This window comes from Nasonia vitripennis, chromosome 1 (genome assembly GCF_009193385.2).
Source record: "Nasonia vitripennis strain AsymCx chromosome 1, Nvit_psr_1.1, whole genome shotgun sequence".
NCBI classification, from domain to species: domain Eukaryota; kingdom Metazoa; phylum Arthropoda; class Insecta; order Hymenoptera; family Pteromalidae; genus Nasonia; species Nasonia vitripennis.
Genome location: NC_045757.1, coordinates 30739381 through 30765775, shown reverse-complemented (window position 1 = coordinate 30765775; position 26395 = coordinate 30739381). Strand labels below are relative to the sequence as shown.

Genomic DNA, 26395 nt, shown 5'->3' with positions numbered 1-26395 from the left:
ATTTACGGGGAAGAAATCAACTGCGAAGTTAATGTTGTTGCGGAAACCTTGCGCTCGCGAGAGAGAGTTTTTTCCCGAGGAAAGTCGTGATAATTATTTCGAATGGCTTGCGAGCTCCAGTTGAATTAATGTTTGTTGTACTGCGCGTAATTTAGTTTGTACGAGCTGATAATTTTTCGCTTTTACTTCTGTAACGAAAAAGGATCTGCGCGCGATATAAGTCCCGTCTTTTCTCCCTGCGGATACCTTATACCTTGAGTTGAAAGACTCGCTGTTTGCGGTGATTACTTTTTTTCGCGAGCTGTTTGCAGAGGACCACAGTTGCGGATCAAAGTCTCCGGGAGAACAGTAGGAGCTTGGCGAAGCGCTAAAAACGGAAAGTCCCTGTAATTGGAAATCGCTGCCACGCCGGTGACGATCGATGCTTTCTTTTTTTGCGCTTGCGGAATCGTTGTATAAATATATAGTTACTCGACGCGACAAATAGAGCGGAAGATTCTTCGATATGAATAAGTAAAAATTCTGGAAAAGCTGGCAAGTACAGGTTGCGTTGATGCTAAGTACGAGTTGCAATATTTACGCTACCGCATTAAGGCGAAGCGAGTTCCTCTCGCTCGCTTTGCAGGACGCCTTAATCTTCTCTCTTGCTCGGTGCCCTTGCTCAAAGATCGCTTATTAATGGCTGATTAAAGTGGAATTAGTCCGGCTGGCGAAGCTTGTACACACCGGATTCGCCTCTTGCGATTTCTGATAAATTATAATTGAATGATTAAACGAACTTACTTGTAAATTCGCGCGATATAGGGGAGCGCCATGATGTTCCGCAGCCCGGCATCTCTCCTCGCGCGCTTCCTCATTACTTTAAAGCTCTACCGTAACGTTATATCTAAGGGACTTCCAAATTTTCATTTGAATTAAGAGTCTTTGGGTGGGACTGATCATTTCGGAAGAGGCGTTTCATAGAATTATGATAGAACGTCACTTACAAGTTCGTTTAATCATTCAATTCTATTACACGCCTCTTCCTCATGATCACAGTGTAGATGTTCAAAGCACGTTACGGTGGTTATATTTAAGTGTCATTTTAGTCCAGACTATTTTTTTTTTTTTATTTAATTAGCTTAATATGCATAACTGGACTCAGCAACATAGAACGCTTATTTATGGAAAACAGCTTTCGCAAACGCATCTTTATCTTTAACTAATTTTAAATTATAAAATTTAGCAAAGGTACTGGACGTCTTTGTCCAGCCTGCTGTTTTGCGCAAGGTATCAATATCAATGCCATTTCTATTTGCAGTAGATGTAGATGCGTGGCGCGTCGAATGTGCTGTAAATATATTGGTATCTATACCGCACTCTTCTAGGGCACTTTTTACCCAACGGCTTAACGTTTGGGATGTTACCACTTTATGTGGTTTTTTATAAGATAAAAATAACGAATCTAAGGAATTTAAATTTGCCCTTAGTTCTTTAGTACGTTCCAGATTTCTAAGGCAGTTGCTACGCAGACTTTTTTATTTTTAAGATAATACGGTAAAATTAGTACGAATTGACTACGATTACGACCAGACGTCTTAATTCGATCGGGAATTTTAATTTCTATGAATTTACGCCCAATCTCGATATTTCTTAGTTTGATTAGAGAGAACGTCTGCATTCTGTGTCCCGTAGTCAGGGCTAGTAAGGTAATCAATTTGGTTGTTAACATTTGAAGGTCCAAAAGGCTGTTACCCGGACACGCGGAGAAATAATCGAGAACAATTTTCGGATCCCAAGTAGTATCATATTTGGGCTTCGATGGCCGCAGGTTCGAGAGGCCTTTAAAAAACCTCTTGATACGACTATCCTGTGCTACTTCTGGGCCTACTAGCAGGGAAATTGCTGATCGATAGCAGTTTATCGTGCTGGAAGCTGATCCATTATTGTAAAGATCGGACAAAAATTGTAAAGTCATCGGGACGTCGATCTTAAATGGATCCAGTTCTTTTTTCTTGCAAAAGGTCCACCGTTTTCTGAAGCACGCTTCGTACTGCTTTTGCGAAGAGTCTGTGATAGAGGATAGCATGATGTCCATCGCTTCCTCTGGAACTCCTCTCAATTCGTGCGCTTTCCTGACAAGATAGCGGCCACCAGGGTAACTTTGTCCCAAAATTTGCTCTGGGTTCTGCTAGGAAATATTAAATTTTCTGAAGCCTTAAATTTGATTATTTTAGAATCTATCATTAAATTAAATAGAGGCCAATCAGGGACAACCATGATTCCTCGTGCACCGTCATCTTGAATTTTCCTTCAGCATCTTAAAATTAATGTACATGGGGTAAAGGCGTAAAAATACCATTTTTCCCAATTTAACACGTCCACCGCTACTGAATTGGGATCGCGTTTCCAAGAGACGTATCTTTTGCACTTCGTATTACTCCGACTTGCGAAGAGATCAATATTTGGATTTTCTAGAGCTACAGAGATCTTGTCAAAAAAGAACGAATTTAATTCTATTTCGGTATTATCTTGTAATCTACGCGACTCAAAGTCCGCCTCAACGTTGTCTTTTGATGCAATATACAAAGCGAAAATCCAAATATTTTTCCGCTCGCAAAATTGCCATATTTCTTTCGTAATTTGATTTAATTTCTCATATTGGACGCCTCCCATTCTATTAACGTATGCAATTGCGGTCGTATTGTCTATACGTAGCAGAATTTGGCAATTGTTACGATTATTTGCAAAGATTTTTAGAACAAAAAAGGCTGCGAGTAACTCTAGATAATTTATAGAATTAGAACTTTCGTTTTCCGTCCAAAATCTATGAACTTTTCTGCCCTCGGAAAAACCACCCCAGCCTGTTAGTGAGACATCAGAAAAGATTTCTAGATCATATGAGGATCTTTTTATAGGATTGTTGGTTTCTGTCCTAATGTTACTCCACCAATTTAGTTCTTCTATAATCTCGCGTTATAAACATACTTGCTTCATAGTTGTTATTTTTCAAAAGCGCTAAGAATTTCGCTCTTTCACATGCTTTTGTATACACAAAACCGTAGTTTACTGCAGTACAGTAAGACACTAACGTACCTAGGATTTTAGCGAATTCTCTAATTTTGATTTTTTGATTAAGTTTCAATTTAACAATCTTACACGAACTCTTTAATTAGATTAAAAATATCGACTGTTTCTTTTCCTGACCAGTCTCTTTCTCTTGGTATGGCATATTGAGTCGGCTTAGAAACAAAGGGTATCTTGAAACCTTCAATCCAAGATAGAATTACGGAATCCGTCGTAATTTGTTTCCACTCATTTAGGAAGAATTTTAATCGACCTGCTATGCCTACCGTGTCGTTTAGTTCCGTTTCCAGTTGAATCTGCGATTCTCGTGATGACGATGTTCGTTGTTCTTCTGGCGGTTGTCGTATTTCCGGTTGTAGTTGGATTTCCTCGATGGCTTCTGATTGGTCTGCCCGCCTGACGTCTTCGTGTTCTCCTTGCCACGACGACGAGGCGGGTTGTTCAAGTTTTTTGAATCCTTAGTATTAGGCTTAGTTGTGGGTTTCAATTCATTCAGAGTGCTTTTTAATGTTTTAGCCGATTTTAAGCTTTCTTCCAACTTGTCTCCGAATAGAAATTCGGATATATTGGTCTCGGACACAGTTTCTTTCAGAGCTGAATTTACGTTAGCGATAGAAAGGCTACGCCTGATAATTGATTCGTCCCTAACGATATCTGCTAGTAGCCGGATTGCGTCGCCTAAGGACTCTATTACTGGAAGATCTTGAAGGTCCCTGCCCAGCCCAGTCTTAAGTATCCATCTCGGTTAGCGCCGAGTTTTATGGCTGTGATCGTCCTTTTGACTTCAAGCGTCTCGCGATGCTCGCGGTTTCGTTTCGAGATTAACGCCTACGAAAACGTTCGCTTATTTGCTCAGATAGAGCCTGGCAGAAAAAGAAAAAACTTCTTTTGATGAACGCAGATTATTTACTTACGAGAGCGGGAATCTCGAGATGGACTTGATGCCCCTCTCGAATTCTCGGAACTGCTGCTCGAGTAACGTCGCCTTCGCCGCTTCTCCTTCTTTGTTCTTCTCTTTTCGACTTTTCGTGTTAGTTTCCGAAGCTTCCTTCTTAAAACCTCTCCCGAGCTCTCCGATGAAGTATCGCTGTCTGAATCTTCACATCTGTTTTCTGCCCATCGTCCTTTCCAGAAAATCTTAGAAAAATACACTTAACCTTTGTGTGAGAGCACATGTGGCTTGCTCGGCACAAAGCGAAAGAATAAGGAAGCACGCGAGGAGAGATGCCGGGCTGCGGAACATCATGGCGCTCCCCTATGTCGCGCGAATTTTTACCTATACTTTGAAAGATTGTGGCGCTATCGGCCGGGAGTGGAAGGAACTATACTGTGATTATGAGGAAGAGGCGTGTAATAGAATCGGATCATAATAAGCAGCAGACCGAGGCATCATCGGAAAGTCATTTATTCATGCCGCCCAGCCAATTGCGTATTATCTTCAGTTTTATACCGAGAGTATAAGCTCTCGCTAATTACCCGAAAACTTTGCGAGAAGTCGCATTTTTATCAGAAAGTTACTACGCAAACACAGATAATTCGCAATCACGGCAACGAAGCGCGGGCAATATCCGCGAAAACTCGCGCTAAGATACACAAAGAGAGGGGAAAAGAAATGCAGACTCGTCGTCCCAACGGACTCGTAACGAACCTTTTCGTTTGCCGGCTTGCTGACCTTAAAGACGAGAGAGAGATAGAAGTTGGGGATACAGAGGAGGATCCTTTGGGCGCCGAAATTCGATTCGAGCGGACGCGAGATCAAAGTCGTCCCCTCCGTTACTTTCTTTCAATCCGTCGTCCTGCCTCTCCTACCCTATGCCCGAGCATTGCTTTTTCGATTACGTCGTCGTGTCCTCTCTCACTTCCACGACGTCGCTCTCACAAACAGATTGTATCGCGAGGCGCGACACAAGGCGCCGAATTGCATTACACCGAAGAGCGAGATTTCGCGACGGGATAAGTTGTTTCGAAGTGGAGAGAGCAAAAACGAGTCCCGTCGCTAAATTAATTAGCTAACCCCCTCGATGCGATGAGGCGGAAATTCTTTATTGGCTGTGCGATAATTCGGAGTTATATTTTTCGAGAGTTCGGCGAGAAAATTGAATCGGACGAGTTGGCTTATATTGCGCTCGATCGTTTCGCTCTCGGAGAAAAGAGTAAAAGGGCGATAATCAGTTCCGGTAAAAATAAGAAGGAGAAAGTATATATACATGGAGCGAAGCGAAAGAGAGAGCGCGCGTTGAGAATAAAACTCGAAACCGCAGCAATTGATAGCTGGCAATAAGTGGTCTCGGGACTTTAATAACGGTGCGAATGCATTATTCCGCAGTTTGCTTCTCTCTCCCTACTGCGCCATCTCCTATTTAACGCTCCGCGTAAAGCAATTCGCGGCTTTAGAGGTATAAGGGCCACCGCAGTTATTCCTCCGCCGGCTAACCTCGAATTCGAATAAGCGCGCGCGCTCGCGTTGATTTGCATTTCGCGCAAGCACCGACCCGTCAAAGGCAGAAACGCGCCGGAAGAGAGAGAGAGAGAGAGAGAGAGAGAGAGAGAGAGAGAGAGAGAGAGAGAGAGAGAGAGAGAGAGAGAGAGAGAGGAAGGGAAGTAGTAATGAGGGAAAAAGTGCGCGAATTAACGTATAAACGTACGCGCAGCAGAGGGAGGAAAGGATATTAAGGTTTGGATTTGCATTTTTTTTTTTCTAGGAAGCGTCGATAGCGAGCTTTTTCCTTCCCTTAAAAAAATGAAGGCTCTCGATACGTTTATAAAACGAGGCGGCGCACACGCATTCACGTCGAGATAAACAGCGGCCAAACAAAGGCGAGAAAAGCCTTCTCGGAAGAATCGAGAGGCATTTTTCCACCATAAAGTAAAGCCCGGCGCGCCGAAGACGGATAGGCGTAAGCGCAAAAAACGCGCAGCCACGAATCCTCGAGCGAGCCGTTATAGAACCGGGAGGAAGGGGCGGCGTAGCAGAGCGATTCGACTTTGAATTATTTCGGCACTCCGAGACGACGCGCTACTGCCGATTCGGGGGTTGGCCATTAATACCCCATTTGTCTTCCTCTGCAGGTCCTACACGCGCGATGGGAGGGAGAAACGAAACGTCGGTGCAGATACCAATCTGGTAGAGGGCCTCGTCGTCTAAGGATTAATTATGCATCGTTATAGGCAAGATAAGCGATTTGGGGGTGTTTGCACTTCTGAAAAATCGTTGTCCGGGGTTTAAACGGATCGATTTTCCGTTCTTCTGATTAATCGCAGTAGTGGGCTCTCTCGATATAAAAATTCGATGCTTTTCAGATGTATATGAGTACTCACCCGTATGCGTCCTCTGGTGAGCCTTGAGATGCGAGCTTTTGGTGTAGACCTTTTTACATCCGGGGAACTGGCACTTGTGTATCCTGCGCTTCGTGTCGGGCGGACTGTGCTCGTGACTCCTCGCGTGATGCCTGCTGTTGACGCTGACGTGGCCGCTCGTGACGACCGTCGCCGACGCGCTGCCGTGCGAGCTGTGCTGCGTCGTGCCGCTCACCGCTGGGAAGCCGTTCGTCGCTACCGAGATCAATCTGCGGAGGAGAAAAGGCGATTCGTATGAGAAAAACAATTCGTTTCGACTATGGTATATAAAAAAACCCGATGTTCGGATGCGCACCTCGCGACGTTCTGTGCGTTTGCAGTGGTGACCCTGACGATCGCGCTCCTGCCGTTCGCGCCGTGAAGGTTGAGATTGTGGACGTCGAGCATCGAGCTGCCGGTCGACGAGTGACTCGAATTCGAGTGGCCCTGTCCGGACTCTGGACTCGAGGGCGGCGTGAGGATCTGACCCTCGCCTTCGCAGCCGCTGTCCTCCTCCTCCTCCTCCTGGAAAAATTGACGTTTTAACGTTTTAGTCATCATACTGCGAAGAAAATGGTACTTTGTTGAGATGCCACTTACCTCGTGCTCCTCATCCTCCTCGAGGTCTTCGCTGGGCTCCTTTTTAAGGATGAGTGCCCTGCAGGACAGGGACGGCGAGCCATCCCAGGAGAGGGCGGAACACGCCGAACTCGCCGACGACATCGATAGCGAGTCCAGGTGCCGGTCGAGCAGATCCCTGTCGCGGCCGTTGTGACTGTGATCGCCCGGACTCAGCTTTATGTCCTCCAGACAGAGCGTCTCTCTGTCGTCCGCTGTCGTCGTCACCTGCATCAAAATTTTTCGAAACGGTTTGGATATCGTTATAATTATATGCTTGTGTGGGTGTCCGTCAAGTCTGACCTATATCGCGCTGTATTTCTTGTGTCTAAAACTAAATCAACATCGGAAGAGCCGTCTCTTTATACAAGATTCTATATAGTAGAGCCACGAATGAATAAAAATAAAATGTTCATATTATCGAGGCGAAATCCCGCATCTAATATAGATTCTCGCAGTGCGGTCGTAAAGGCATTAGCGTTATTGCTGTACACGTATACATAGACTGACCTCCATTTTGATCGAGGGTTCGAATTGTGCGTTTGTGGTGCCCGTGGTGGCGGTCCAGATCTGCGGTGCCCTGAATAAATTCCACGGTGCCGTGTCGAGCTCCGTGGGGAGCTTTTTGTACGACTGTAGCTTCGGCTCGTCCTTCAGGTACCTTTCCATCTCGTAGCAAGTCTGTAATCATCAAAAGCGATCTCGGTTAGCTTCCTCTCTCTCTCTCTCTCTCTCTCTCTCTCTCTCTCTCTCTCTATCTGCACGGGCTTATCTCGTGCAAATAGCAACGAGTATTTTCGCGTATACAAATGGTATGTAAAATAAACGAAAAATATTATCTTGATACAACAACGATTCCAGCTCCCACACAGCGATAATTTCCTCCGTTACCCTATCATTTTACAATCACGCATCAGTGACTGTCTCCCAGAGCTACCAGAGCCTCTCCTGCATATACACGGGAGCCATTGAGGCAAGGGTATACAGCGGCATTTGAACAGCCAGCGGAGCCCCAATCCGACCATCCACAATATAACCCTAGAGCCCTGGCGCGCACACAATGGGTCCCCCCGAGAGCCCGGCGTGTCTCTCTCTCTCTCTCTCTCTCTCTCTCTCTCTCTCTCTCTCTCACGTCGTCATCATCATCCTTCCGCAAAGAAAAATCGCGAGCCGGCGACGCTGCAGGTCTTGGCGAAACTCTGATCAACCGGAATGATTACACTCTCCCTCCCTTCTACACCGCTCTCTCTGCAGCGCTTCGACATTTATTCGTCCTATATCGATCTATACTCTCCGGCGCATATGCATACTCATAATGCAGCCACGGACTCTATAGAGTGAGAGAAGGGCACACACAGAGAGATAGGACCCGAGGGCGAGGACCTATTAACTTAACGACAATGCGGAAATTACTCGGGCCGAGCTTCCGCAAAGCAAAGCAGGAGGCGCACAGGCTGCCGCTGTATATACACACACGGGACAGTAGCTACTATGCCCACTAGCAGTCGACACAACTGCAAGTTAGCCAAGTTGCCCTCGCGTCTCCCTCTGTCTCTCTCTCTCTCTCTCTCTCTCTCTCTCTCTCTCTCTCTCTCTCTCTCTCTCACTCCTTTAGGCTGTGCCAGTTCGCCGGCACTTTGCTCGTGCGGGCAGGAGCAGGCGTGTGCAAAGTTATGTCGTCTACGGCGACGTATTGTGTGCCGCGAGGGGGCGACGCGCTTCCTTCGAGTGATATTGCCTTGTGCTCTCGCTGGTGTAACTCGCTCTCTCGGCTGGACGACGTGTAACTCGTCGAATAAAAATTCATTCCCACCGCGGGTCCAACGATCCCTAATCAATGCAGTCTCCCAGCGTATAGAAGAGGAGAAGTTCGATTAGACGAATATCGGCCGCGAGAAAGTCGCACCTTTCGCGGCTTCGAGAGAAAAAAGACAAAAAGGCGAGAGGGAATCAAGTTTGCCTCTCTCACTCTCCATTGTTCTTGAGAAATAATCGCGTTGGACTTGAAGCGCGCCTCTTCCATTATTCACGGTTAAAAGTTCGCGCTCGCGGAAGAGAGACGAGAGTTCGTTCTCTCTCACTCTCTCTCTCTCTCTCTCTCTCTCTCTCTTACTCGGAGTAACGACATTATTATAACTTAGAGGGAAATTTTATGGTTCGGGCAGGTCACCTGCAGCAGTGCAGCAGCAGCAGAGATCCCGAGCTATCTGCGGATCCTTGCCCGAATTCGGCTAATCCTCCGTGTAGTACCTGCAGTTTAACGCTATCCAATTTGGCGGACAATTTAGGGATTTGGGACTCGAGAGCTTTTTTTCGCTTCGGGGATTTGAATTTATAGAGAAACTCGACGTTTCAACGTATGAAAAAAACCTAACGCGATCTTTATTGTTATTTCACGCGGTATCGTCGTTGTATACAGCAGCTACAGTTCCGTTTTATTCCGGCGGTTTACAAACCAGAGAACATACACAAAACACAGTACGAGCAGAACAAAAATAAAAACTTTTCACACACACACGTGCAAGCTCCAACTCTCGGCCCAAAACCTCAACAAAAAGCCGCACAGACAGAGCGCGAGGGGGGTCGCGGTCACCTCGACCAACGGCAGCCGCGCGGCGGCAGCTATTTCAGTCCGAAGAATAAATAAGCAGAGACCGGCGATACACGAGTGTACATAGTCCTATACAGAGCTTGCGCGCTAGCGCACTCGCAAAAGCGTATGTCACTTTCCATTATTACGGCCGGCGCGTACCTAATGGCAAAACTGCGTAATAATGCAGAAGTTTCGCGCACGCTAGCGCATCGCGGGCCGAAGGGAATTTTACCCCCGTGTCGTCCCTCGTTCGATCTCGAATAAATCAAAAACACGTCAGACCGCCTCCGACGCCTCCTGACTGCACATTTCCATCAGTGTAACGCCGCCGCACTGTCACTTACACTCCCTTCGCTTCTCCCTTGCCAGCAGCCCTTCTTCTCTCTCTAACCATGTAAATCTATATATGTATACATGTATACGCGTACGCGCTGTGTATCCAGAAGATTCTCGGGCCATGATATTCCAGAGCGCTCGCGCGTCATTCGGCGGATTCGAATTTGAATTTCAATTCTATTTTGAATCAGAAAGGACTGTGGGGTGAGCGAGCGCGGGAAAAAAAGAGTCGCACTTCCAGCGGCTCGCACTCTCTCTCTCTCTCTCTCTCTCTCTCTCTCTCTCTCTCTCTCTCTCCGACCAGACTACTTTTATAATGAAAATGGGCATTGAGAGAGTATACACCGTGAGAGAATTCTTTTTTTCGCGATCGTTATTCGGTATTCGGAGTCAGGCGAGAAAGGAGGTGTAATGAGGGAAATTTAAAAAAATAAAAGCTACACATCAGGAGCTGACCCGGCGCAAGAGCTTCGACTATTCATGAGTCGAATAAATTTTAGGCTCTCAGCCTCTCTATCGCCAGGGATACTATTTCGAGAAAGGATCTATCGTTTAAACTACTTTTATTAAAAACTCCGGGGACACCCAAGTGGGTCAACTAGAATATAAACGAAAACTCGACAGACACACAGAGTCGCTCCTATGCATAAATTACCGCTCGGGCAAGACGAGCAAAAAGCGCCCTCGTCGTCGTCGTCCCAATTTCACGCATCCGATTCGTCGATATAACATACGTGCCCTATACCGTCCGAAAAAAAATTGGACCCTCTAAAAATACCTTAACATCCGCTGGTGGATATAGAAAAAAAATGAGGGAGAAGCTAAAAAAGCGCGACGACATACTGACAGTGGATTACCCGAGAAAGAGTGGAGCTTCGGATATTGCGCGGTCGGGAAATTTAAAGTGAAATTTTGCGAGGACAACCACACGGACACGAGATAGAGGGAGTGAGCGTAGGCCGCTTTAATAATCGTCGGAGGGAGAGAAGAGGTAGGGGAGAACGGACAGTTGCAGCAGTAGTGGTGGCGACGGAAACAGAGACACAAAGGGGAAAATGGGCCGGCGCACGCGAATTTCCGAAAATTTCTCGATATGCGCTGCCGAAGGCTATTTTTGTTTCGCGTTTGGATATTATATTCGCTGGGCTTTTTTCCGCTCGCCAAATTTTTGTACGCGTGCTATTCCATTATTATCGATCCGGCGATGCTATAAACGCGCACGTCTATTAACAGCCGGTTAATTGGCTGGTACACTTTTATTGATAGCTTTATAGCTGAATTCTATGGATAAAGCATTAGCCGTATCAATGGAGCATCGTGCTCGCGCGCGGGCTATATATATTTTTTAACGAGATTATTACTATCCGTCATTCCAATTATATCGAGGGCCCATTTCACGCTGTAATTGCCGTTGCTATAATAAAGGCTGATTAGTTTTTGGTGGATTTATAACGGTGATACCGTACTCGTTCGCGTAATTTACGAACCCCGCTTAGAAAGCGTTGTACATCATAAGCACCGACTGTGCAAACTCCGGAGAGGAGGAAAAAAGTATTATTTTCATTCAATCGACGCTGCGCGTAACGTATACGTCGAAAGCCAATTTTTCCGAGGATAAATTTCAAGCTACAACACGCGCGCGCTTTCATTTCGCGTCAGCCGAAGCGAAAAAAGCCAGTGGAAAATTTTTCCGCAAACATTTTGCTGTCTCGCAATTTAATAAACTCACTCTCTCTCTCTCTCTCTCTCTCTCTCTCTCTCTCTCTCTCTCTCTCTCTCTCTACGGCGGCTCAAAGTTCGAATTTGTTTACGAAGCTTGCGAAATTGAAGCGAAAAACTGCGAAATAACTCCAGAGCCAACAACAGCAGAAGCTTTTATTTCGTTCGCTGCATGCGCTCGAAGGGTCGTCATCGTCGTAGCTGTTGCAGTATACACAGGGCCGTCATTTTCCTCTCTCGTCTCGAGGCGACGATTCAAGCTCGAGAAAAGAAGCTATATAGGGTGCTGTAGGTATATATAGAAGTGCAGGCGCGCGACCGCATCGAAACTTTACACCCGAGCGCAATTGTGTCGGACAAGCGCGCGCTGAATCTTAATTCGATCTGCCCGAGTAATGGATTAATTGTTTACGAGAGCTGTGAAGAAGTTTCTGTATAAGAGAGCGAGAAAGCTATTGTTCGGCTATACCGGGAGAGAAAGAGAGAGAGAGAGAGAGAGAGAGAGAGAGAGAGAGAGAAGCTTTTCAAAGTTGTTAGGAGGAGTCGAGTCGGGAAATTTGCCTTCGTTATTCCGCGGATTTTTGTTGCGAACTACCGGATAATAGGAAATTCCGTTCGAGAAGCGTAGGTATACACACCCGCGCTGAAGTGTGAAGGACTGGAAAATTGTTTAGGTCGTCGCTTTGAAAACTACCGCAGCAATACCCGCGCTTATATATTTCTTCAATTAATGCTTGCACAGCAGCGCGAAAGATTAAACTTGCGCAACATTCCAAGCTGCAATTCATTCGACGCGTCGCTAAAATCAGATAAAGAAAAGAAGGCAAAACGAGCGCAGATCGCAATCTATCCTCCGAGTATGGTAGCTCGAAGCAATCAAAAACTAATTAACACGCCCGCACCGCTCGTGAGCTCCTTAATAGGATATACAAGTCGATATAACTAGGCGAGCGCGCAAGAAAATCAAAGCCAGCGTATTATGCTCTCCGCGCGACCTCCCAGATCGTAACAAGTTCAATGTTTATTTCAATTGCAGCAGCAGCAGCCGGCTTTGGCTATTCTAAAAATAGATCACTGCACGCCTCGGCGTCTTTATTCACGCGGCGTTGGCGGCACCGCACAAAGCCCGTCGGCAGAAGTAGCGGGATATAAGTCGCGAGAGGAGCTGCAGAGGCGACACACAAAGCTAACTCTGTGTTCATTCATAAACGGCGGCTGAATCAAAGCGCGCACAATGAGCGCGCGCGTCGATGCACTCGTTTAGCGGCTGCGGGGGCGGAGGAGGAGAAAAATTCTTGAATGCCGGATTGTCTGCGGCCGCGGCTTGAATGAGGGATTTGTCGAGGGGGAGCGGCTAATTAAAAATCGCGATGTACACGCTGCTGCTGCGCGGCAAAGAATTTAACGGGGACGCGTACGATTGCTCGCTTTGTACCTTCTGGCGTTTATACTGCTCTGGAAAAAAACGGAGAAAGAGAGAGAGAGAGAGAGAACCGCGTGATTTAGGTGTAACGCTACTGACCCCTTTCGGAACTTTATTAAAGTTATAAATTCCGAGCTGGCACTTTTCTGCCACTTCGACTCTGTATACGAGCTTGTTGTGTTTGAAATTCGTGTGTACACGGCCGAGAAAAATAAACCAGCGGGTGCGATTCGAAACAACTTTTCCTTCGCGCGTCAATTACCGAGCGACGCTCGATTAATCCAGGCCGCATTTATTTTTACCTCTAGTGTGTATCCGTGTATTTAGCCGGCGCAGAAGAAGTTTAACGCAAACGCGGGGCTGGAGAGTAATAAGTACTGAAAGGGATGAAAAGAAGAGCCTCCTGGAATTTCTCGAGGCTCTCGAACTTTCTTATCGCCTCCTTCAACTCTTGCCTTCCCCCTCGCCCACGCGCGTATAGGTATATAGATCGGGACTCGAGGTGAGAAAAGAAGGCTCGATCGTTCGGGGCTTCTCGACTCTCTCTATCTCGCTCTTACTCTTGGCTTGAAATTTTTCGCCACTTGGACGAGCGGCGACGAAATCGAGAGCGGAAGTTGACGTGAATGAGCGCGTGCGGGAGAGTCTCGAGGAAAAGAGAGAAAAAAAGCCGAGCGATAAGAGCCGACTTTATTTTCACCGGAGTATCGGAGAGGCAAACAAACGCTTTTCCTCTGTGGCGGAGACGTTCATTTCCAACCGCGATACAAGCCCGCGCGTCTTTGCCGAAACACAAATATCACTCTTAGCTGGAAGCCATCTAATTTACACTCGAAGCCTAGAGAGCCTCGTGAAAAAGCCACAAACAGTCCTCGCTTCTAGTACACAACCCTCGAGACGCCAATGCGATCTGCGGTACAGGGAGTATAATATAGCATACAACTCGTATGAAACAGGCTTCCCTCCGGCGGCGTCTCCACGTCCAGGACACACGCCGCGCATTAGAAGCTGCGAAAAAGCAGGGTATCGAGCCGAGCGAGAGAAAGAGAGAGAAAGAGTGGGCAGAAAGTGCAAGGACATAAACTAGTCCAGAGGTAAAGATAATCTTCCAGCGGGCGCTTATATACCTCGGAGACGTTCAAAGGGGTGGAGTATAGAGCGTGAGAGAGAGAGAGAGAGAGAGAGAGAGAAATAGGGAGAGAGAGAGAGCAAGTTCCGCAGTAATTCCGGCCGACTGTCATTAACAGAGAGTCGCCGCTTGCACGCTCACTCGGGAGAAAATGAATGATAACTGCTACTACTCACTGCCCTCTCTCTCTCTTTCTCTCTCTCTCTCTCTCTCTCTCTCTCTCTCTCTCTCTCTCTCTCTCTCTCTCTCTCTCTCTCTCTCTCACCTTATCCTCTTTTTCTCCCTGTACCTGACACTTTTGAACGTTTCCACTATTTTTCCCCTCGCGCCCAGCGCACTCGGCCGTATTAGTTCTCTCGCTCTTTCTCCAAGGATGCATCCTTCTCGAGTTCCTTCTTCTTCTCCTTCTCCTTTTGCTGCAGAGAGAGATAGAGAGGGGGGAGAGGAAGAGGCGACTACGTGGTAGTGGTGGCACCCTGCCAAGTCGTTAAAGAGATTCCCGCGTGCAACTTTAAGGGTGCCGTAAACCCGCGAATTTATCTTGTTCTTCCTTCTCCCCAGCTATACGGGATAGCCTCTATGTGTGTCTGTGCGCGCAGCTTCGCTCTCTCGTCTGTTTGTGGCTGGAATTTTGAGAGCCAGATGAGCGCGAGAAAAAGGAACGAGATGCATATGCGAGAGTACTGTCCTACTCTTGAGGACATTGATTCCTGCATACGCTCTCTCTCTCTCTCTCTCTCTCTCTCTCTCTCTCTCTCTCTCTCTCTCTCTCTCTCAGAATTTGTCGTCGTAGTCGCGTTTTATCGCTGCGGCGACCGGTTTTCCCTCCTCCGAGTTTGTTGATGTCTTTCTGGGGATTGAAAAAGCGCGCGTGTACGTTTTTATTTTTGAGATTATATTGAATTACTGAAACGTTCGCGTTCGAATTCGCGACGATTGAGTTTTCTCGTTAGTCGTATTATTCGGTAACGTAATATTATTGGCCGGAATGTCAAACAAGTCACAAGCAAGATTGAATGGGACGTGCGACGGTATAAACGATTGACACTGACGGCTGACATGACGCTGCTGCGTCTATTCTAACCGAGTTCTGAAAAATTTACGTAATCCATTACCGCGTTTATCAAACGCGTCGGCTTATTTATAAGAGAGAAATAAAAAAAAACCTAGTCCATCGCTGCAGCGCACAGCCATCCAACATACTCAGCGTAAAACCAGAGCGCGCGCGCACGGGCATGCATCGTAAAGATTTTCAAAGCCCTGTTCCGCTATGCACACAAAGCGACGACGACGACGCGCGCTCGCGCGTCTAAAGTTTTTCGCGCGAAAAAAAGTCCCTCTCTCGCGTATATCGATGGCCAATAAATTGAAAGACGCGTAAAGCTCTCCTCTTTCGCGCGAAATTTACTGCCCCACTCGCTAGTAAAAAAGAGCGCAACAACAGCTCGCGAACTGCGAGGGGCTATACCGATGATACACCAGCCAACGACGTTCGTTCCAGGCTCTCACTGCTGTGCAGCTCGGCGCTGCTGTCTTCGTAGCCGTTTCAAATGATGTGTTCGACGAGACACTTCCATGCACGAGGGCACACGTGCGCCACACCGAAAAATGCATCGCGAGAGATGCTGCTGTCTCTCCTGTGAGACGCACACTCGGTACTTTGCGCGCGAGAGGCGTCGTTTGCCTCGGGAATATGGACCGTAATAGCCAATCAAAATCCAGACGACGATGTAGTGCAGCCTGTGTGCAGTACATGGAGCTGCCGGCTCTTGATGTAAGTGCGTTACGGCAGCGCCCTCTACACGTAAATTTCAAACTTTTTAAAATATAAGATTCGAAGCCGACGAAGATTAACGTTCCACTTTTCAGCAACAATTACCGACGGTCGGTATATATCCAACCATAAAGCTTCAAGCTCCAACTCACACACATCGTCGAAAATCCTACAAATGACTTTCTCAAACTTCTCGTCGCAGCACAGCGTCATACACTAGCGCAGTTGCCCGTCGCGTATAACAAACGGTCGTCGAGAAATCCCAGCTGGAGGAAAAAAAAAGAAAGAACGCGTCCCGCGCCAATAAAACACTGTTATTCAGCCAGTCGTTAGATTTTTCGAGAAAGTTGGCAGTTTACAACTTTGTTACCGAACAAATCGACGCGACTGCGCTCACACACACACACACACACACACACACACGCGCGCGTATACGTATCCCCTCACGCGCGCATGCGTTTGTTGGGCGCCTATTCAGAATAAATAGCGGAGGATGAGAGGTGTCAATACGCGTCTCTCTCACACCCGCGCGCGAGTACAGTGTATATGTCTAGAGACACAGGCGTGTATACAGTACAGGGGAGAGTGTGAATAAAGCGCGCAGCAAATGGATACGCGCGAACGCTATTTTCGTCCCGGCGTTGCTAATGAAGAATGAGTCGAACAATTTATTTCGCGGGCCGAGCGAGTTTATTAAATTTCGTCGGCTTCTATTCCGAGCGGAATTCGATAATTAAGAGCCAGCTTCACGCCTGCGTATATATATATATATATATATATATATATATATATATATATATATATATATATATATATATATATATATATATATATATATATATATATATATATATATTTGCGATACCGAAACGAAGAGGGGAGTTCTGATAGTTCGCAAGGGACTCGATTCGCTCGTTCTTTAAAGCACGATAACGTTTTCACTGCTTTCCCGCGACCACGCACCGAAATAACGCGCCGCACATATGAATGAACAATGGCCGACACGTCTGACCCGCGCATTACTGCTGATTAGTTGATTTTAAGTTTTTCAGAGGCCAGTCTGCGGACAAAAATCAAGACGCCACCTCGCGCGACTGCCGGAAATTATTCAACGGACATTGATTGCAGCAGACGTCCTTGTAAGCGAGTACTTGTCCGATGAATATCGAATGAATATCGAACGATCCATCTCTCGGTCAAATTTCTGCGACGCACTTCGTGCATATTTTTTTTTTCTTTTTTTGCCATCGGCCAGTGCAGAGACGCTGCTGGATAGACGTGCGTGAAAGTCGACAGGATATTGCCGAAGGTGGCACGACGAGCCAGACTATATATAAGGATAGAAGAAAGGAATAGAGTACGTGACTCGACGACTCGAGCGAGCCAAGGACGACTGACTGGAATCTCTCATTTCGAGAGCGATGATGCGCTTTTTCATTCATGACGCGTCTTCCATACGTTTCAATTTCTATGCTATACCACCGCACAGAGAGATCATCCCTTGCGCGCTAGCTTTTCGCATCGAAATTCTTCAACAATAATCAAGCGTGTATGTACGGCTCTCTTTCCAGAGTTGGCCACAGCAACGGCATTAATATTCGGCAAGTCGGCATTCACCGCTCGAAATTCATACCAACGCTGTCAAGCTTCCGACACACACACACATACACACTCGGAGGCCCCGGACTGAATAGCAGCAGTATACGTTATACAGTTGTCACGGCTGCAGCAGCAGCAGCATCGTCCGCGAGAATGCATTCACACGTGTGACAGCGGCACGTAGTGTCGGGGCTGACGTGACGGCGCAGCGGTGTCTCGTCTTTGCGAACGGGAAATCGTCGTCGCGGAGTAGAGCCGCTTTATGGAGAGACGATCGAGGAGTACCTACTATACGTACACGGACTCTGCTTTGTGCGTTTGTGAGAGGACGCAGCTTTGCGCTGTTGTTGCCGAGAGGCGTATACGATGAGCTGGAGGCGTCGTCATCGAGTTCACGATGACGGCTGTGCAGCGCGTTTATCGATTGCCATAGTTATGCATTGTATACGCGTGTGCGACTATGGTTAGCGTTTCCGCGCGAGCGGGTTAAATTATAATCATGAAAAACTGCGTGCGAGTGACAGCGACAGAGAAGAAGAAGTATAGGTTACTTTGCATAAAGTGGATCGAAAGATCGAAAAGTCAAAGTAAGTCGCTGCGCGCGAGAGCTGCGAAGAATTATAAAAGGCTGTATGAAAAGATAAAAGAAAGAAATGCTTAATTGGCAATTTCAAGCTCGAGTGGCGACGACGGCTGCCTAATAGCCGAGCGCGAGGCCTTTTGATCAAGCTTCATTTTAATTTTCGCATCAAAGTTTCACAAGAGTGCCACTTTGTCCAAATCTAAAGCTCGAAAACAAAAGCCCCGCAGAGCGTAAGAGAGAGAGAGAGAGAGAGAGAGAGAGAGAGAGAGAGAAAACTTTTCTCTTCCTTAATACCCCATGGAAATCGCTCACGGAAAGTCGAAAATTGAATTTTCTTCTCAATGCCAGCCACATCAACAAGTGTTTATCAAGACACACGTCGCGAAGCTTCTCCGAAACCAGGTGTGTATCTCCGTGATTACACTATACAGCTGCGCACAAAGTTTATCATTCATAAAAACGTGACTAAGCCGAGCGGCCAGTGTCGCTCTTTTAATGAGGTACTTTACGAGCGCGTTTAATGCAAAATATCTGTGTCGTTAAGCACGTCGTCGTCGTGAAAAAGGGAGAGAGAGAGAGAGAGGTAACTCGACGTCGTCATTAACGACTCGATAGAGGAGCGAGAGGCGGCCGCCGAGCTGCAATCGTTTAATTTATATACACGCCCCGAGATTATCGTCGCAGAGGCTCTCGCCTATGGCGCGCGTTTTAAAATATAAAGCAGCGAGAGAGAGACAGAGGTATACACAGTTGTAACTCTGGCCGAGCGATCGCAGCCAGAGAGAGAGAGAGAGAGAGAGAGAGAGAGAGAGAGAGAGAGAGAGAGAGAGAGAGAGAGAAAGAGGGACTAATAAACCCTTGCTGAAAATTCAATTACGCTTTACAGCGTCGCTTCGCTTTTGCGGCTAAGTAATGCGTACGGCATGCGATTACCAGGTGCTTTTATTTTTTCGCCTCATCTCGTTCGGCTGAAGGGGATATGCGCGCTTAAGCGATCCGAGAGTGTATTTTTAATGAACGAGCTGCTGTTACTGCTCGCGCGCGAGGATTCGAATTTAATTGTTGCGTGCGATTCGATCGAAATAAGTATCTTTAATGCACGATAAATAGTTCCTAAAAAAACAAGCTTCTAAATAGCGCAACGTCGAATAAAAAAACCTGCAAACCCATTACCGAAATCCCTCGCGCAATCGTACTCTCGGAAAAGGCACTTTCTCGGGCGGTAACCGCTCCATAAATCGCCGATCATCATCGCGATGCCTCTCGTGTGTGTGTGTGTGTGTGTGTGTGCCGAAATCAGCGGCGGCTGTGCTAGCCTTTCACGGACGCGCGAGATCGTCGTCCGTAAATGGCGCGAAAGTGCACGAGCTCTTTCCCTCGCGAGCGTCGCGTGTGACGCTCTCTGTACTCTCTTTCTCTCTCGCGAATCGTTATAAGACGCTGCGCCGCTAAATTACGGCTATACGAATCTCCGCCCCGCAGAAATCTCGTACACGCGCGCACACACACGCGACGAAGGAAAAGTGTGCGCGCGTGTGTGTGAGGATAGTTTTCGTTCAGTGATTTATGTCGGCGCCGAGCTTTTCGTTCTGCTCTTGGCCTCGGGCCCATCGCTGTTCCACGTTCGCGTCTCTATTCTCTTCTTCTCTCCCCCTTGCCCCTTCACCTTCTCTCTCACTATCTTTCTCCTCTTGCGCTTCCGCTTGGTTAACATTTTCGGCCTGTATTATATATACGTATACGTCCAGCGGGAGGAAAACGTCGCTAAGTCGCCGAGCGATTCGCGCACACAGCAGTTGTCATGTCCCCCTACTTCTCTCTCTCGCTCTTTCTTCTTCTGTTTTTCTTTTGTCGGATGTACGTACACACGAGGGGAAATTTTTCTTTTTCGTTTTCTCTTTTGTGGCTTTGTGTCTGTGTATGTGTGCTGTCGGAGCATTAAAGGAAATTTCATAAATACGCATTGGCGAATGTGGGTTGACGAAAATTTAGTGCCAGTGGCGCACACGAGGAGGGGGACCAACGACGAGGAAGGAGGGTTCACTTAGGAAATTGAATTGATTATTTTTTATAGGGCAGCGGTGCCACTGGCGTTGCAGTATGCTGCCTCTTGTTTTTCCGCTCCTGTGTGTGTGTCTTCAGCGTATTCCTGAGCGTGTGGGGAGGATAAATATTTGGATAATAGCCATTGGATCCCCTGTTTACTGTTTAGATCAGTTTTGGACGAAATTATGTTTACCGTACTTCGCTCGAATCACGGCTCGATGGATAAGATAATGAGCGTCGATATAATGCGTCCGCGTCGTTGGACACAAATCAAATTTCACACAGTCGGCATTAACGAGTATAATAATTAAATTTCGATATATGGAATCGCCCGATAATTATAGAAAACCGACCGCGGAACGATGAAATGAAAAATAGATGCAATTACGCGTCGCATTAACAGCTTATCGAATAAATTATAACAGCACAGTCAGGCGAAAAGAATCCGCTTATCGAGCAGAGATCCTATAATCGCTCGAAGAAAGAGAAAGAGCAGTTGCGTAACGCACCACTGCGCATTCCAGTATAGCACACTCGCCTACTCGCAAGTGTATATAGTATAAAGCGTGGGATGCGTTCGGCCTTGGACGCTGGAATTTCGCTGAGAATGCCAATGTCTAGGAGAGACGTCTAATATCGGCCGGTTAAGCTCCTTATTCGGACGTGGGAGCTTTACCGTGTTTATGGGTGTTTACGGACGATTCGGTTCTCTGGGGATGGAATGAAACATCGCCCGTATGTTTGCTAGCATTAATTTTGAAAAAAAAATAGAAAGCTTCGTCTGTATAATCATCGGTAATTAAACGAGCGACTATATATAGCCGCACGGCCAAGTTTTCACAACGACGCCAGTTTCAATTCGGCGGCGAATTTTCCCCGCGAGCGCGCGCGCGACTCGCTATTTTTCCTCGCGTAATTTATTTCATTAAAAAGTTGGCCGATAAATTCACGGAGTAACGCGAGTAGGACGGTCCCCGAAAAAAAGCCGCTAGAGAGAGAGAGAGAGAGAGAGAGAGAGAGAGAGAGAGAGAGAGAGAGAGAGAGAAAGAGAGATTAATAGATAGTTAGGTAGACTAATAGATAATGCGAATTGTAATTCCTAAGTCCTCCTTTTCTCTCTCTCTCTCTCTCTCTCTCTCTCTCTCTCCGCGTGAGTTATGCGCGTTATTAAATGGGAGGGACGACGCGCAGTTGGAAAAGTTTTTTTAAAACGCTCTCGAGCGTTTGTCATTCGCTGCTGGGCAAGCGCGAAGCGCCCTGCGGAAAAGTTGCGATGATATTCCGCGGATTTTTTTCGGGATGCCGAGTGCATTTATCGTTGATGCATTCTTCGGGCGTGTAATTAATCTCGGTTTTCAGTTTGGTATAAAGACGCTTATTTTTTTAGTAAAATCGTTTAGTAAGTACGTTACACGCAGTATATCATACACGCATCATCGAGTCAAAGCCCTTGCGCGAATTCTCGTCGAGGCAAAGTTTAGGGACCGGTGTACACTTGTCGTCTCTGTGTACACTTCCACACACACGCACATGTACGTGAGCTGCAACTTTCTCATTGTCCAAGTGTAGTCGCTCTCGAGCCACTGACCGTGTGTACGGAGACAACATAATGGACGTCGGCAAAAGTTAGCGGCTACGTGTACGCCTGGACATTAGCTTTGCGCGCGCTTCTTTTGTGCGCCCACATGAGTCGGGTAAGTGAGCTTTCAATCGAGTTAAAGCGATCGAGTTAAGTTATTCGATCGAATCCCCGGGAACAGCGGGAGTTGACACCCTTTGCTGCTGCTGCATAGTGCGTCGAAGGTCAGCCCGCGGGCAATAAGAGGGAAGACGCTGCGCTGCTGGAGTCGAAAGGTAATATGGGATGAGCTTGAAATCTGAGGCTTTTTGCGCGGCAGTAGTGCGCGGGAGGTGCGGAGTTTGAAATTGACCGGAAAAAATGCGGGGGATCGAGTTTCCCGAGGCGAGAGTTGTATAGAGGTATGGTATTATACAGGCGATGTGAATGACGGTGGAAATGCAATTACGAGAGTATTATTATTATTATTATCGAGTGTATACCTTCTTGAGTTATAGTTGAGAAAGGTTATATTGGGTTGTATAATATGGATAATAATATATGGGCTAATAGTAGCGCTAGTAATGTACCAAGGGCAAGAATAAGCTAGAGGAAACATAGTGTATAATTGCAAAGTTCTGGCAGTTATATCGTGAGCGGCCCAAGAAGACTTAACGAAATCGTTTCGACGTAGGTGAGCCATGGCTTATGTGCCCTGTACGCGCGAAAACTGCTGATGGAAATCAGAAACGCTCCAATGCGCCACCTATCTTCACGACGACGGATCTTAATTCTACGTGTGGGTACGTATAGTCAGCTGTATACTCGAGCAAATCGATGGTGGACAATTAACTCCTCTTTCCGCTCTAACTAGATTCGCCACAGCATGAAAAAAAAGAGAATAAGCATCAGCAAGTATCCCACGCGCATATGAGCCCAGCACACGCGGAAATTAGAGAGGAAGAGCCAAATAAAAGCAGAAAGGCAGGAGGGAGGGAGGCAAACTCGAAGCTGCGCGACAGGAAACGACAGAGAGGGAGAGAGAGAGAGAGAGAGAGAGAGAGAGAGAGAGAGAGAGAGAAAGCGAAGGGGTTGGAGACGTCGGCTATAGGGTTATAGTATGTTCTATAGGCGCAGCGGCGCGTATCCGTAGCCCGGGCGGCGTCCGCTCATTCGCTGGGATAATTCGATATTTCCGCGACTAAAAGCCGTGAGTCCGTCCCTTCTGCCACTATATATACCTTTGCTACACACTCTGTATACACCGAACTCTCTCCCTCTCTCTCTCTCTCTCTCTCTCTCTCTCCTCGCTCGTGTCCGGGCAAAATGCCGGTCGACGAGCTTGAATTATGCGTCGCCGCCGCCTATCGTTAACGAGGCGATGGCGATGCTTCTCTCTATCCCTCTCTCTCTCTCTCTCTCTCTCTCTCTCTCTCTCTCTTGCTCGGACACCGGCCTGTAATTGTCTCGATTTAACTGATGGATTAACATTGCGAGCTGCGCCGCTAGCTTCCGATGCAGCTGCTATTTTTGCAAGGTATTAGCTCTTCTTCGCACGCGATTATCGATTCTCCCTATAATACAATTCGAACGTACTATTTCAGTTCGAATCACTATTATATATTTCTCCGCAATTTATGTATCCCCCGCACACATCGGAACTCGAGGCGATAAATCATCGAAACGACTGTATAAATCGAAGCCTCGGACCATCGCGCACACCGAGCTCTCGTCAACGCGGAAACTTTCCTCTTCGCCTCCGTATGGACTTCTTCGAGTGCGGCGCAGGTTTGGTCGGGCTTCGCGTTTATCCCTCCTCTTGCGAGCGAGAGCAGAGGCGAGCGTTTGATAGATCTGTTTTGACGTTTTCGCGCGCGCTTGCACCGTAAGAGGATTGGCATAAGAGAGAGAACTGCAATCTAGATAAGCCGTGTCCTCGTCTTTCTTTATACCTCGTGTGCAGTGGTGTGTGTGTGCGACCGAGTGGACGAAGAGGGGAAAAATCGAAGAGTCATGCGCCTCGTAATTGTTTTATCGAAGTGCATCTTTCATTGTTACACCGAATTCGATTCTCACTCTGCAAAACCCAAAAGCTGTCCTCCTCTTCAGCCCAGGGCAGCATCAATCCTGCAGATGCAGCTAGCGCATCGCGCACGATTTCCTTATACTCCCGCTGCTGCAGTAGCATCAGCGATGAAGAAGAAGGAACTTTTCCAGTTTCCAGTCGACGTAGCATCGTTCCCTCGCTCGCTCATGTGTGTGTACTGTTGCAGCAAGAGGCAAATAGCCTGGCGATTCTTTACGAGCGAGAGCAAATGTAGGACACGACGCTCTCGCGCAAGGAGTCACTGGCCCCGTCGTCTCCGTGTGTGTGTGCGTCGCTAACGCGCTACACGCGTTGTGTTATACACGGAAGCGCGCGGCGCCGATAAGACGGCTTTTTTATAGTGCGAGAGAGGGCAGTTAAAAATTGCTCCTTTTTACGGCCTGCTTGCGCGAACTTTTGCCTTTACGAGCGTCAAGCGCTGGATTATACGTGTATAGTTGGATTCGAGAAAGACCTTTGGATCTCGATGTGCTCCCGGATACGCGTTTCTTCTTCTCGCGGCACGTCTAATTGAGCGCAAAAACGCAGCTGTACACCTCCTCTTCGAGCAAAAACACGCGATTTACATTCTCGAGTAGCATTTTCCTCTGCCGGCCGAGATCGCTTTATTGTTTCAAATTAGCATTGTTCCTCCCCAAGAATCGTTCCGCTGATTAACCGCGCGCTATCTCTCTCTCTCTCTCTCTCTCTCTCTCTCTCTCTCTCTCTCTCTCTCTCTCTCCCTCTTTTAAGCTGATTTCGCGCTCATTCAAATGCAGACGGCGTGGCCGTACGGCAGCTCCTTTCCATTCTCTACTACTACTACTACTACTGCTACTGCTACTGCTACTACCTACTACTACTACCTCTCTTTCGAAGATATGCACGTGAAAGGACGCGTTTCGCTTTATCGACGCGGCTGCTGCTGCTTTTTACGGAGCAGCCCGCTCTCTCTCTCTCTCTCTCTCTCTCGCTCTCTCTCTCTCTCTTTCTCTCTCTCTCTCTCTCTCTCTCTCTCTCTCTCTCTCTCTACTCCCTGCTGCAGGGGGTCGACGACCCGCCGGCAAGAGAGTAACTATACGTAGCGCCTTGTTTGAGTTTCTTGTTGCTCCGCGGCCTTCTTTTTTGCGCCGCCGCTGCTGCTGCTTTGCTTATAGTGCGAGCGAGAGAGAGAGAGAGAGAGAGAGAGAGAGAGAGAGAGAGAGAGCGCGATTTATGAGCGAGCGAGCGCCTGTTATGGATTAATCAGTTATCGCCGGGCGATCGCTAACTTCGTTGCTACCGCCGCTGCAGCGCGCGTATACACACACAGACTTTGCGCTAGCGCTGCAGTGTATACAACGGCGGCTGATTTTTATGAAAATTTCACCAAGTCGATTGCGTTGCTTTAGGGCGATATTGATTTACGGCGCTGAAATTCATGATTGAAAGCGCCGGCGCTGTGAATAATTATAGCTCTCGCGTACGAAGCTTTCTTATATACAGAGTTCGATTACTTTGTAATTTAAGTAAGGTTCGATAATCAGGAGGCCGCAGGCTCGGGAGACTAATAAAAAAATCGCAATTCAATATTCCCGCAAAGCCGCTGCACGAAAACTCCCATCAACCCCCTATCAAATAAAGCCGGAAAGGAGTGAGACGGGAGCCGGCGAGTCTTACGGGGATTGCAGCTGCAGAATTGCCGGGCTCCGGGAGCTCCATAAAAGCAGGTTTACGGGCGAGCCTCGCGTGCCTCTCTCTTGCGCGCTCCTACGCTCGACGTCAAGACGACGACGGCCCTGACCGTATAATACGCGCGTGTGCGGCTATCCTCGACGACGTCGTCCTCTTCCTCAGGAAACGACGTGTGCAGTCGTCTTCCGACGGTGGGTATGTGCGTTTTTGGTTTATACGTATAAGTGAATTTTTCAAAGCTCTCTAATGAAATTTAAAGCGAATTTATGCAAAGTCGCTTCATCAAAGACACACACCCACACGCCCGACGTAAAAAGCATACAGCACAACACAACGGCCGCAACACACAATCTTATCCCGCTGTAACTGAGCAGTTCGCCTTTATACGCGAAACAGCTTTTCCCGCGAAAGCGTATAGCTCGTAAAAGCCACGCGTAGCCACAAAACCTCGTGTATACCTCCGCAAGACACAGAGTCCCGAGAGCGAGGGCTGGCTGCACAAACGTAAGATTCAGCAAAAGACGACGCGCGTGCTTGCGACGACACGTGTGTGCGCCAACTATAACCCCGCGCGCAAGCTCCATTCCCGGAACTACGCGCGCGAGCGTCGCGTCGAGCCGCGTACAGAAGCATCATAAAAACTCGCTCGCGGAACATTAAACGCGAGACTCGTCGAGATGCGCTGCAGCCTAACTCGATAGGTGTGCGACATTTAAGCTCAATTATTTAATTCAATTAAGCTCCGTCGGTCAGATCAAAGCTCGGGCGATCTAGTCAAAGGAGTATACGCGAGCTTGCGGTTCGTGCGCTATGCTTGCGCTTGTTTGTGCGCGAAGATTTTTGCGCCGAAACGAT

The 26395-nt window shown here is 47.5% G+C and overlaps 1 protein-coding gene across 2 annotated transcripts in view; it reads right to left on the bottom strand.

The window, feature by feature from the left end:
• The window catches only part of LOC100115265 (Krueppel-like factor luna), a 246031-nt gene that overhangs the window by 15294 nt on the left and 204342 nt on the right, over window positions 1–26395 (bottom strand). For both annotated transcript variants that reach the window (XM_008210016.4, XM_032595939.1), the window contains 4 exons: window positions 7531–7701; window positions 7003–7248; window positions 6719–6927; window positions 6385–6632 (listed from right to left, as the gene is read on the bottom strand). In XM_008210016.4, coding sequence (XP_008208238.1) covers window positions 6385–6632; window positions 6719–6927; window positions 7003–7248; window positions 7531–7701 — 874 coding nt within the window. The remainder of the gene's footprint in view (window positions 1–6384; window positions 6633–6718; window positions 6928–7002; window positions 7249–7530; window positions 7702–26395) is intronic.